This window comes from Eretmochelys imbricata, chromosome 2 (assembly GCF_965152235.1).
Source record: "Eretmochelys imbricata isolate rEreImb1 chromosome 2, rEreImb1.hap1, whole genome shotgun sequence".
NCBI classification, from domain to species: Eukaryota; Metazoa; Chordata; order Testudines; family Cheloniidae; genus Eretmochelys; species Eretmochelys imbricata.
The window spans coordinates 35867628-35882159 of NC_135573.1; the positions used below are offsets into that span (position 1 = coordinate 35867628).

General features: G+C 39.9%; 1 protein-coding gene across 37 annotated transcripts in view; it reads right to left on the reverse strand.

The window, feature by feature from the left end:
- RIMS2 (regulating synaptic membrane exocytosis 2) overlaps positions 1-14532 on the reverse strand; it is a 740891-nt gene that overhangs the window by 199229 nt on the left and 527130 nt on the right. For 13 of the 37 annotated variants that reach the window (XM_077808868.1, XM_077808879.1, XM_077808874.1 and 10 more), the window contains one exon: positions 2403-2468. The exons of the other annotated variants lie outside the window; for them this stretch is intronic. In XM_077808868.1, coding sequence (XP_077664994.1) covers positions 2403-2468 — 66 coding nt within the window. The remainder of the gene's footprint in view (positions 1-2402; positions 2469-14532) is intronic. 37 annotated transcript variants of the gene reach the window in all.

A 14532-nucleotide genomic window follows, 5' to 3' on the forward strand; every position in this document is an offset into this window, starting at 1 on the left:
GTGACCTATGCCCCATGCTGCAGAGGAAGGCAAACCACCCCCAACCCCACCCCCAGGGTCTCTGCAATCTGATCTGGGGGAAATTCCTTCCCAACCCCAAAAATGGTGATCAGTTAGATCCTGAGCAAGTAGGCAAGACCCCCAGCCAGATACCTGGGAAAGAATTCTCTCCAGTAATTCAGAGTTCTCCCCAATTATTGTCCTATCACCGGCCAATTAAACTTTACATCATCAGGCAGCCAGGCAGAGCTTGTCAAGCTGTCCTGACATGGAAGAGTCCTCAGAGGAATTGTCATGCCAAGGAAATGTATGAGAAGGAATTTTTGAACAAGGTACCTTTAGGATTTGAAGAGTTCTGTGGGAATGTAAAAATTCTGGCTACCATTTTATTTTTGTTTTTATCTCTGAATCCAGTTCTACAGATACTAAAGGGATTTTATGCTGTTTTAATACAAAACAAAGCTTTAAAAATGCTATGAGGATTTGTCCTTCTGATTGAGTGAGATCAAGATGGCAACCATGAGTGAATGTAGGAGGAATTTTTCAGTTCCTGCAATGGACAAATGCAGAAGAGCTACATATCAGCTCCTCCTTTAAAGAAATGGCAATATCTACTATTAAGTATACTAAATGAGATTAGAATCTGGCCTTAATAATTTCATAGCATATTGGAGTGATATCTTCATATTGTAGCATTCCCACAAAACCATTCAGACATTTTTCTTACATTTAGTGTTTTGCTGAAAGAACTGTATGCTAATAATCTGTTCCAAATGCAGCACCATACTAGCACTTATTGTTACTTACTACAAGGTAGTGCAAAATATGCTATGTGAATTTAAAGTGTAATAGTTATTCTCCAGAAAATCCCCATGTCAACACTCTTATTCTGCATAGAGTGCCTTTTTTGCAGTTTAGCTTAATCCACTTCCAAATACACTAGCTATGCTGGGCTACTTCCCCATGTAGACAAGCCTTAGATGTAACTATATTCCACATGGAATATTTTATATTCCCTGATATTGCTAAATAATAAATTAGCTACTATGGGCTAAACTTCTTTCTGCCTCATCTTTGCCATCTATAAAACAGAGTGAATAATGTTCCCTACTACAGATGGGTGTTGTGAAACTAAATTAATTAATGCATGTGAGGTACTCAGAACCTATTGAATGAGAACTTTAGAAATACCTATAACTAAAATGAATGAATAATAAATACATACTTTACAAGTATTAAAAAGAATCTCTGTCAGAATTTTTCAAACAAAGGATTTTCAAGAATTTAACCTTTGTCTCCAATAGAAGCAGAGTTCGGACAGCAGTGAGCACTTTTAAAAATCCCAGCCAAAAATTATGAGCTATTAAAAACCCCTTATATTTATTAATATACTCTGTTTTCTAAATATGACTGTTTCTTTTAGGAAACCGTTCCATTTTTCTTAGTATTTAAAGATATAAATATACTTCTAGGTAATAAATCTTAGATTAATATATTTGCAAATAATCACAGTATATTGTACAGTATCTTTAATGTATAAATGTACTGCTAAAAATATACATTGTTTAGTTCTGAACCTGAATGGATTACTGTCTACCTAAGTATAAATGGGAGAATAAATAATATACTGCACACCAATTATACCTCTCAAGATCATAGTAAGCACCCTCAGAATAAGTACGACACATCTTATGGGAACGGAGTAACCTGATTGCATCTTCGCAAAAGAGAGGATACATTGTGTGATCCTTGCTGCCAAAACATAAAGGGTGAACACAATGAAAAGAAACACAAAAATGAGATGAAGACAAACAAACGTGAAAAGCAGGAAACTTTCAGCAAATGAGGTAATCATCAAAAATAGAACTCAGCATATACAAACTGAAATGAGAAACAGAGCACTGGTCAACTTAGAAAAATTACTGGAAATAAAAATATGTAAAATAAATTAACATGCAGGTAAGAATATAAAAATATAATTATCACACTTAGGATTTGTCTGTTGTAACCCTAGAGCGAAAAGGCTTATACAGTTTAAATACTATATGTGGCAGATATATTTCTGTTTAGTGTTTATGTTGATTGATTTTAAATAGCTGTCTTTAATAACTTAATTGGAGAGAGACAACTGCAACTATAAAAATGTAGTTTCATTTTTATGTGGTACCAACTTTCAGACTTTTGGGCCTGAAAAATGTAAAAAAAATACATCTTATAAAAATATTATCCTATCCAATTGTCTACCAACTAATAATCCAGACATCAAATTTTTCTAAAAATACATTATTTATTTTGGTACTAAGCACAGTTCTCTGGAATTTTATCTTCTACCACTATACAATGTTGGTACACACAGGTACATGCAGTTATTCACATAGTATCACACAGAGGAAAATATATACCTGGCATCTCTGTGGTGGTGGTCAAAGGACTGAGTATATCGAGAGCCAGGTAGCGTGAGACAATGACTGAAAGCATGACAGAAACAAAAATACAAATATGAAACAATAAAACAAAGAGGGAATAATTTACATCACACAACAGAAACATGAAGGTCAGACGGCTTGTGGATAGAGCATCCATAAAAATATTGCCTGGAAGTACTGAAATAATTACCAACTTTTAAATCTGAAGTATCAAAACTGGGTAAAATACTTAAACATTTTCAAGGAAAAGTTATTAATATTTTGAGAAAACTAAGTTACTTTCCTGTAATGAAAGTTTTCAGTTTGTTTCTTCCACAGATTACTCCATATAATTGGATCATGCATAGCATGGCTATGTGGGACTTCAGAAGATGATAAAAAATAAGGTGTTTTTTAAAATGTTGATTGTTAAGGCTCTATGTGTAACATGGAAACAAAGCATTCACTATAAATCCAAAGTCCAACGAACCATCTTCCATTTCTCAGGTAGCTTGCACTTAAGAGAAGAATGAAGACTCTCATACAAACAGAGATGCTGGAAGCAAATATATAACTATAAAGGAGAGAAGTTCTGAAAATTCCAGTTACAGACCAATAACCCAGTTTTCACTTTCATAACATCCATCCATAGATAGCAAATCTAAGAGGCTAATAAGCAATATCCACTAGTATATAATGGTATTTCTAGTTAAAGAGAAATGAAAGAGTAGCCCTACCAAAGTAGGTGTGCTAATCTAATAATATTGTTTTTAAAAGTTGGTCCAAAGACTGTGTGGAAATCTTTTACAAATTATATGACTGGAATCTAATGAACACAGCTTCCAAAAAGGGAGAAGAATCCAAGAAGCATCCAAGCCTTCTAAAATCTTCCTGATTCTAATGCAGCCCAGATCTAGGTCCTGACATTTCTCTTTGGAAAGAGAATCAATTATCAGGATGAAAGATTTCTTCCAAAACTACAATCTGACTGCCATTAAAGTTTGTAGTTCACAATGTGAAGAGTTACAATGACAAAAAAGTAAATCTTTCATTCAAATGATTCCAAGTACTGCAAGATGAGGATTCTGGGCAGAGAACTTTAGCTATGGCTGGCCTTCCCTCTAGCCATAGCTACCTCCACTTCGTACTTCTAATGTGAAGTGTGGGAGAAGTTGGCATGGTCTTTGAAGTAGTTATACATTTTCTTTATCAACTTAGAAGCAGCTGGTCAAAAATAGGCTGCAAGGACATGGCAACTCTACTTGGTCAGGGATTCCTTGCCCAGGTATCTCTTGACTGTAGCCTTTTGTACCTTCCTGTACAAAATTTAACTCAATATCAGCTGCCTTGGATGGCTTCTGCAAAAACTGGAGAAAAGTAGAAACATCCTCTTTGCCATTGCTATGTTGGTGTTTCGCACAGAAAACGTGAATTTAGTATCAGATGAGTCCTGCAGACCAGTGGCTCTCAATCTTACCAAACTACTATACCCCTTTCAGGAGTCTGATTTGTCTTGTGTACCCCCAAGTTTTGTCTCACTTAAAAACTACTTGCTTACAAAATCAGGCATAAAAATACAAAAGTGTCACACACACTATTACTGAAAAATAGCTTACTTTCTCATTTTTACCATATCATTATAAAATGAATCAATCGGAATATGAATATTGTACTTACATTTCAGTGTATAGTATATAGAACAGTACAAACAAGTCATTGTAAGACACTTTAGTTGTACCGACGTCGCTAGTGCTTTTTATGTAGCCTATTGTAAAACTAGGCAGATATCTAGATGAGTTGATGTATCTGCTGGAAGACCTTTGCATACCTCCAGGGGTCCACATACCTGTGATTGAGAACCACTGCCCCAGACCATCAGTCCCAAGCAGCAGCTCTGGTCATCTAATCCTCAGCCTGCCCCCTCCAAACCATCTGGAAGTGTCATCTGGATGGGGAGGCATAGTGTGTCACCAGACCTTTGGAAACTGGCTATGCTGCAGTCTTTGGCATAAGAAGCACTGACATGAAGTCCTGAATTTCCTATCCCAAGATCACCAACTTTTAAGACACAATCATTAGTCTTGGTGCAAAGAGCACTCTCTTTTCTGAGAGACATCCCTGTAGAGACAGGGAGAGAACAATGCCTTACTGTGACCATCTTTGCAGTCTCACAGAGAACTAGGAGCAGGCACTGACCAGAATCCTCCTCTTCCTCCTCTCTACTTTGAGCACATGGGTGGTAGGAAGGAAAATCCTTCATCCTCAGTACAAAACTGTGGATTCAAGGCCTTCAACAGGGGAATATCTCTGTCTTATCCAATGAGCTGGGGCCCTACTATTGAGAAGCCAAATGCTTCACGGCACCTGTAGCTGAGCGTGTTACTCCACCTGGTACTTCAATAAGCAAGTTGCCCACCTGGTCTTATGAGAAGAGAGTGTGGTCTGCATCAGTATAAGTAATACCTTACACTAGACTTACATGAATATCCAAGGTGTTCTTCAAAGTGGGTATGAAAACTCTGCTCACATTGGTGGACATCTGCAAGCAAACTTGCTGACCCTACACACCATGGTCAATTCAAAGACAGAGGACACACAGAACATGGCTGTCCATCTTAGACACAGTTCTGCTGCACTAACATGATTCAAAGTTTATTTCTTTCTTTCTTGACATATATTAAAAGGAAAAGTTGGGTGGTGGAAATGAACAACAAAAATATTTCACACCAAGAATATGTAGTAGGAGTCAATGTTCCAAGAAGCCTACTAAACACAAGGTGCTGGAAAACCATAACTTAGGTGCTAGTAGGTTGATAAAAATAAACGGGTACATTGACACACTAACAGGAAATTGCATTTTTAAACAATTCAAGAAGATGCAAAAGCATGGAGGCTAGTACTGAAACATCTGGGCAGGTGCAGATGCACAGAGGAAAAGCAAATAGTTGAGCAAGCACCAAAATGCTGAGGTGGAAGCTGAAGCACCAAGACACAAATGTTGAAGTGCCACAAAATGCTCTTGACAATTTAGGCAACTGACCAGACTGGCTGGAATCTAGGGAGTCATTTGCAAAGGATACTAGAGAATGTATGGAAGAGCTGGAGCAATGCGGAGGCACAGTGACAGGAAGGTCCTTTGCTGACTCCCAGTCAAGAAGAAACCCACTGGAATGTTCAGAAGGAAGCACTGATGCCCAGCAGGGGATGATGTGCAACAGTAGGGCCATGTCTCATTCTCTCCCCGCTACTGCTGTCTGCAGCAGGAGTAAAACTTCTTTAAGAACTAAAGAAGAACCACTGGTCTTAGGTAAGGTGCTAAGATTCAGGACTGAGAATCCTCACAGATAGTCTGTTTAGAGAAGATAATTTACAGTAGAACTTCAGAGTTATGAACAGCTGAGTTACAAACCGATCAGCCAACCACACACCTCATTTGGAACCAGAAGTATCCAATCGGACAGCAGCAGAGACAAAAAATAAAAAAGCAAATAAACTACAGTATCGTGGTAACACAGTACTAAAAGTGAAATAAGAAAAAAGATTAGACAAAAAAGATTTGTGCTTCTTTCATTTAAATTAAGATGGTTAAAAGTAGCATTTTCTTCTGCTACTAATTATGAGCAACCTCCATTTCCAAGGTGATCATAACTCTGAGGTTTTACTGTACTTTCACATGCTGAAGAGCTGACTTCAGTAATTGCTGATGTAAGCAGTGTCAGGATGAGCTCCACCCTGACATCTGGTGGTGAGGTGTGGCAAGTTGTGGAAAAGAACTTCAGGGGCCGATGTCATTTGCATAGGCACACCCACCACGCCTAGAATGAGACCATAGCTGCTCAAGTGGTCACTTTGGCTGCTGTGGGATCCCCAGCGTCTCTGTTATTGGGGCAGGAAGAATAAATTGTTATTACCCTGATTATGGGAACTGTGCTTGGAACTGTACGTGGCCTTTTGTTATGATGGAGGGATTCACCATCAACTAAGTAGCACTCGCTAGGCAAGGGTCATGGGTTCCAAAACTGTGTGAATAGAGAGAGGCTGGGGACAAGTATTAATACTTGGTGGCATGGGCCCCTTGGTGAGGGCCTTACATGCTAATTGCACTTCCTCCTCTCTCCACTGTGGAATATCAGAGCTAATTTTGATTTCATTAGAAGTCTAGTTATAGGCTGCTGAGCTCACTTTGGGCTGACAGTGCACCAGCACTGGGGCTCCCCTACTACAAGCTGAATTCACCTAAGAGCTGAAATCACTAAGTGTTGTGTTAAGTAGTGGGGGAGCCTGAAGATATATTGTGGAGCAGTTTGCGGGACGGCTGGTGAAGCAGTTCGACGCGGAGCAGTGTGTGGATGGCAGGAGCTGCTTGTGGGTCGTGGAGCTGAGCGAAGGAGTTTGTGGGGCGGCTGGCGGAGCGGAGCGCAGCGGAGCGAAGGAGTTTGTGGGGCGGCTGGCGGAGCGCAGCGGAGCGAAGGAGTTTGTGGGGCGGCTGGCGGAGCGGAGCGCAGCGGAGCGAAGGAGTTTGTGGGGCGGCTGGCGGAGCGGAGCGCCGCTATGGAGCTATGGGGCGGTCAGCTTCAGATCATGTAAGGTTCCTCTTACCCCCGTCCCATTTCCACCCAGGTTGGGAGGTAAAGCTCCGCAGATAAACTTTCGAACTCTGGGGCTGCCCTGACAGGGACAGAGACTTTTGGGGCATTGGACTTTTGGGACTTTGGGTGATTTGGGGTTGCTGGACTCAAGAACCAAAGGGAAAAGGGCATGCCCCAATTTGCCTGGGGTGGGTTTTTTTTTGCTCATGGGTTGTGTTATGAATCCTGTTGGTGGTATTTCCCCAACATAATGCCACATTGTTTCTCTCTGTTATTAAAAGGCTTTTGCTACACTCAGACTATGTGCTTGCGAGAGGGGAAGTATTGCCTCTTGGAGGCGCCCAGCGGGGGTGGTATATATTTGTCCCAGGTCACTGGGTGGGGGCTTGAGCCAGTTTGCATTGTGTTATTGGAATGGATCCCCTAGATATTGAACCTGGCCCTTGTTGCTGCCAACTCTGACGGGCAGAAGGGTTACATTTTTGGGGGCTCGTCCGGGATAGCCTGGGTCAGTACCCCTCGCAAGCACCTGTTGAGTGATCCACTACATTGGGAAACAATTTATATATTTTTTTTGTTTTGTTTGTGCTTATATTTTGAGGAAATTATTGTTTGTATAATGGCTAATATGTCAGGTTTGTTGGGCCCTGGCTCAGCAGCTTCTAGCTCAGGGGCTGCAGCCTCGGCTGATGATTGGACAAAATTAGCTCTGATATTCCACAGTGGAGAGAGGAGGAAGTGCAATTAGCATGTAAGGCCCTCACCAAGGGGCCCATGCCACCAAGTATTAATACTTGTCCCTAGCCTCTCTCTATTCACACAGTTTTGGAACCCATGACCCTTGCCTAGCTACTTAGTTGATGGTGAATCCCTCCATCATAACAAAAGGCCACGTACAGTTCCAAGCACAGTTCCCATAATCAGGGTAATAACAATTTATTCTTCCTGCCCCAATAACAGAGACGCTGGGGATCCCACAGCAGCCAAAGTGACCATTTGAGCAGCTATGGTCTCATTCTAGGCGTGGTGGGTGTGCCTATGCAAATGACATCAGCCCCTGAAGTTCTTTTCCACAACTTGCCACACCTCACCACCAGATGTCAGGGTGGAGCTCATCCTGACACTGCTTACACTGACAAAGAATAAGACAGGATGCTTGTAATCATCTTACCCCATTTCGAGGTTATGTATGGGTTATGACATATTGGAGAATTGTCTGAAATCAGCAAGATGAAAATCAATAAAGACAAGTGCAAAATACAGTATTTAAGAAGGACAAATCACATGCACAAATACAAAAGAGGGAATAACTGCCTAGGCAGTTGTACTGCTGAAAAGGCTCCAGGGGTTATAGTAAATCACAAACTGACAATAAGCCAACAATGTGACTCAGTTACAAGGAAGGCTAATATCATTCTGGGGTTTACTAACAGGAGTGTTACATAAGACAAGGGAGGTAACTGTCCCACTCTACTCAGCAATGGTGAGTCCTCAGTTAAGTACTGTGTCCAGTTCTGGGTGGCCAAGTTTTAGGAAGGATGTGGACAAGTTGGAAAGAGTCCAGAGGATAGAAATAAAAGTGATAAAAAGTTTAGAAAACCCAACCTACGAGGAAAGGTTAAAAAATGGGCATGTTTAGTCTTGAGAAAAGACTGACTGAACAGACATTCTAGGCTTGAAAGTGACACAGAGAGAGACTGACAATCCTGGAATTTTCTTGACTGGAGGAGGGTGATCAGTCAGCAACATGAACAAATATGTTATGCTGCCACAATGACCATGGTGAACACATGTTGACACTGTCAGGCTAAGTCTAAAAAAAAATTGGCTTGATTGTATGGCAGCATGACAACCAAAAATGGTATTTATGAACATTTGGTTAAACTAGTATAAAAATGCACAGAAGTGATGTATTAAATACACTAGTAAACACCTGAAGTCTAATATGCTCACAGATCCTTTACAAATTACTAATGATCACATTTGAAGAATAAATGGTCAGTAAAAAACATTTAAAGAAATTAACTTTGTGAATAACTTGTTTCTAATAAATCTTCCTTAGTTCTACCATAAATAGGCAAGGGTAACTTTAACTGATTCTACTCTTTCGAAGTTTTACACTCTCTTATAAAAATTAAAATACTTAAAAACTGTTTGAGTACAGTCTGAAACATCATACAGCAACTTCACAGATGAATAAAATAAAGATAGAAAAAGAGAAAAAAGAGATGTGGCTGGCAATGAATAATTAAATACTTGCTGTGGTACATGTTTTGAATTTTAATGTTTTTCTCTGGAAAAAAGAACAAAAAATGCAGAATAATTCCTAGGTTTGATTTTAGAGGCATAAAGGATAAGCAAGACAGCAATAACTGTTGTTACATAACAGTCGGGTTGATTTATGGATAACGTTGAGAAAAAAAAGGAAAAATAGCATTAAATATGGTCATGCCCTCCAGAATCAGTTTAAGCAAACATCCCTTTATGCTTTTTTGCTACAAGATCTTTCCAGTGAGTGCCTGTGTTTTCACTCAGACCAGAGCACTAACTGTTCAGATGTCTATTTCAATTTCTGAAGGCCAGAGTGGATAAAACTCGATTTTTCCAGTTCAGTACCAGTCTTATCAAGGTGATTTTTTTTTCCAGTAACACTGTTCGGAAGCATGGACAAAGTCATATATCAGGCACTAGTCTTTCATCTCAGGAATCTCATTTTGGCAGTTTTACCTTACTTTGTAACAGGCAATAACCCACATCACAAACTTACTACATATAATACAGTGCAATGCAGCATGATTTGCAAGTCTCAGGAGAGACTCATGACTAAGCCTGCATAAAAACTAAACTGTCTTTCACCTCACAGGACTTGGTTTGTCTGCCAAGAGAATGCCACATCATTATATCTTATTTTTATCAAGATGGAGTATACTGCAGGCTACTATCCCATTAGAAAGTGACATGAAATAGATTTTGCAGATTTTCAAAATCATGTTCCCATATCAGTAAAAACATAGTGCGCACTAACATTGTAAAAGCCCACCCTAGACATGTAGGCCAATTTGATCAGAAATACAGAAAAATAAATACCTTTGGAACTGTTTTTTTTTTGTCTAAATATATGTATTTCTCACTTGTTATGTTTCTAATAATAAGTGATTGGGCATTAATCAGACAGACATCCATTGAAGGAGGCCCTTGCAGTACCATAGGATATTTTACACAAATATTTGCCAGGTTCCCATTCTGATAAAGTACATGGATACAATATGCTATCAGCCACAACGTAAGCTTTAAAAAGTAGATGCTCCTCAGCTATATGAGGTTAGCTGAAATAATGCATGAGATCTTTGTGCTCACTACTTTCTAAACACATATGAATGCATAGTCATCATCCAAAAGAGCTTAGAATCTAAGGCCCCAATCCTGAAAATTACAATTGCTGCATCCATGCAGAGCCCTACCATTGTCTGGCTATGCTGAAAGAATGACAGGAGACATTAGATATGGGTTTAAACTTCATTATTAGACAGACGTTTGGGACTAACCCAGTGGATAAAATTTGTACAGTGCAGGTTCAAAATGTATGTCCCTCCAGCAGATTCACTGCCAGGACCTTACCAATTCCAGCCAATTTTCAGGGGGAGGAGAGCTTCCACAGCTCCTATTTACCCAGGTCCCTCCAGCAATTCTCTTGCCAGGAGCTTACCGACCATCCCCCCTTGTAGGAGAGGTTAAGGTGGACTATAATGATGGGGGGTTGGCTCCCTGCTGTACCAATCATAGGAGTCCCCAACTGCCCCCAGCTTGTTCAATTACCAAGCACCTCTCCTTAATTCCTTTTCCAAGCCATGTTTCCGTTCTTTTGTGCCTTAATTTATGGATTACCTGCACTGAACATCCACTATACACTTAAATAAGGAGTTGTGACATATGGCCTACCACCCGTAATGCTATGCATGAACAGAGCCCACCTGAACCTGCTGCGAGGAAGGCAAAAAATCCCCTACTGCACCTGGCCAATACGGTGGTAATGGAAAAATTCCTTCCCAGCCCCCCTTAGTGCAGTGGCTACCGTAATGTCCACAGCAGATATAGCTAAACACCTGGAATATTTGTGATCTAATTAGGGAGGGAAGGTGAGTGCTGCCTAGCCTGCTCCAAGTGATGAGGGGAGGGGCCAGGCCCAGACTGACCTTTTTAAACCCCTCTTAGGTGGTGAGTCATCCACCACGCTGACTGCTCTTCCAGCAGTTTTACATCTCCCCTCCTCCCCCAAGCCAGAAAGCATTGCCTTCTTCTCCCGGCCAGCCAGACAAACCCCTCCCTGCTTAAAGTGCAGGGTGATGAGTTTCAATGGGGCTATGCTTGGGTGCAGTAAATTGCAGGACAGGGCCCTAACAGAAAATTAACAATTAAAATAACTTACAGTGGAGGATGAGACTAAAACACACATGCAGATTTCTCAGGGTGATGGCCAGCATACATCTGAGTGGTTCATGCTCTCAATTTAGCAGTGGGGATGTTTATTACACAGTCTATCTCCTCCTACCAAGCAATTACTAGTTGGCTCTATCATTAAATGTTAGGCATTCTAATTTTATGGTCACTGATAACTTCTAACTATTTGTAATAGATAGATACACCGGAATGTGTTTCTGATTTTTTTCAGGGCATCATTACATAAATTAAAATGTCTTTTTCCTCACTTGCCACATCACAGTCATCATCTTGACAGTCCTCCTTCTGAGGAAGTCAAGCAGATTACTGGCTTTCTCCAACCCATATAATAAACTGCTGTTAAAACATGATCAATAAAATGTACATAGTAACTTGGAAGGATAATGAAATTCATTGTGCATTGTTCATTTATTAGATGGTTGTGCTTTATACTATTAAAACATGGTATTAGATTAAGGAGAATACAATATTTAAAGGTTTAAAAGTGGTAGCCGTGTTAGTCTGTATCAGCAAAAAGAATGAGGAGTACTTGTGGCACCTTAGAGACTAAGGTCATCAAATTTAATTATAGTTTAACTCTGTCATCAAGACTACATGCCAGTGTGTCTATTAAAATTCAGTAAATCAAAGAAGGAATATTGGCCTTTAATTAAGATATATAAACATGCCTTTTATAATAATTAATGTTTTAAAGGATTAATCATAGAATCATAGAACCATAGGAGGGATCGCAAGCATCATCTAGTACATTCCTCTGCCAAGATGCAGGATTTGTTGTGTCTAAACCAGCCAAGACAGATGGCTATCCAGCCTATGGTGACCAGATGTCCCGATTTTATAGGGGCAGTCCTGATATTTGGGGATTTTTCTTATATTGGTGCCTATTACCCCCCACACTCTGTCCCAACTTTTCATACTTGCTATCTGGGCACCCTAATTCCAGCCTCCTTTTGAAAACCTACAGTGAAGGAGCTTCCACAACCTCCGTATGCAGTCTGTTTTATTGTCCTACTGTTCTTACACTTAGGAAGTTTTTCCTGAGATTTAATTTAAATCTGCTATGCTGTAGTTTGAACCCGTTGCCTCTTGTCTTGCCTTCTGTGGCAAGAGAGAACAACTTTTCTCCATCTTTCTTATGGCAGCCTTTCAAGTATTTGAAGATCATGATCATGTCCCCCCTTAATTTCTTCTTTTCCAAACTAAACATACTCAGTTCCTTCAGCCTATGCTCATATGGCTTCCATTCCATCCCTTTGATCATTTTCATTGATCCTTTCCAGTTTCTTACATCTTTTTTATACAGCGGTGACCAAAATTGGACACAGTATTCCAGCTAAGGCCTAACCAGCCCCAAGTAGAGTGGACTATTACCTCCTGTGACTTGCATGCCATTCCTCTGTTAATGCAACCTAAACTGGCATTTGCTTTTTTTGCAACAGCATCACATTGTAGACTCATGTTCAAGTTGTAATAAAATAAATCACATTTCAGTGGTTGAGCGCTAAGGATTCAGACTACATCCAGGCAGAAAAAAGTCTATGTCTTCTTTGGTCCTTTGTTGGTATTTTGTTTTTCAGTTCTGAGTATTAATTTTTCAGGGAACATTTACATTGTCATTAGACTTGAAAGTGGTAAGAGAGTCTTGTCTGTGGTGTCAGCTAGGAAGATGTTCCTTCTGTATCACTAACAGTGAAGAATGTCAAAATTACTGCATTTTATGAAAAATATATATGACTTGGTTTCCCTACTCACTTTTATATTGGTTCTACTAGGACTGATTGGGTTAATTTCTTCTTTGGGGCAGAGGAATAAGAGATGGATGTTGGTCATGTAGGCATGTCTAGGTAAGTATGAACAAACTACCAAGAACTGTCAACATATGAATGGAGTTACCCTCAGACATACAATAGAAGATCAGGAACCAGACATTAACTTGTAACACCTGGCAGCTGAGGGAGGCAAAATATGTGAAAATAATATGACTAGATCTTGAAATAAATGACTAAGGTGTCAGAAAACTGTTGTAAAAACTCTGCTTCCCAGAGCAGAGAGAGAGATGGCATCCTGGACATTTTGGGCCAGAGTGGCAGGTAGTTCTGCCACCATGGGTGTAGTGGATCCACTACAAAAAGTGAAGGCCTTAGGCCTTGCACTAAAGAGGTATACTCTCTGAGAGTCTGTATAAAAGCTGTACATAAGCTCTCAGTGTGGATCCATGACACAAGCATTCTTATATTCCTTAGAGCTTCCAGTAGCTCCAAGGAGAAAACCACAGTACTATGATGTTCTTGTCTTAGCTTCATGGAATAGAGCAAAGAGTATATTATTTTACATTCTCTTAGGAAGTTTTCTGTCCTCAGAACTCTCATCTACATCACTTACAGTCTGGGTTGAACGAGATGTGGGAAGTGTTTTAGAAGGTGAGAGATTCTACCAGGCATACTTAAGTATATTTTATTTACCTCTGATTCAGGAAGTGAAAGATGACAGTTCTGGGGAAGTGGTCTTGAGAGGTGTTTTGTAGATTTTGGGTGAAGTCTTTAAATATGCATTTTAATATGGCTAAATGTAAAACTATATATTTAGGAACAAAGAACATAGTCCATACTTACAGGATGGGGGACTCTATCCTGGAAAGCAGTTACTCTGAATAAGATTTGGGGGTCATGCTGGATAAGCAGCTAAACATGGGATCCCAGTGTGATGCTGTAGCCAAAAGAGCTAATGCAATCTTGGGATATATAAACAGGGGAATCTCGAGTAGGAATAGAAAAGTTATTTTATATTTGCATTTGGCACTAATGTCTTTGCTGCTGGAATATTGTGTCCTGTTCTTGTGCCCACAATTCAGTTAGGATGTTGATAAATTGAAGATGGTTCAGAGAAGAGCGGTGAGAATTACTAAACATTTAGAAAACATGATTTATAGTGATAGACTCAAAGAGCTCAATCTATTTAGCTTAACAAAGAGAAGGTAAAGAGGTGACTTGATTACAGTCTATAAGTATCTACATGGAAAACCAATAATCAGCTCTTCAGTCTGGCAGAGAAAGGTACAACATGACCCAATGGCTGGAGGT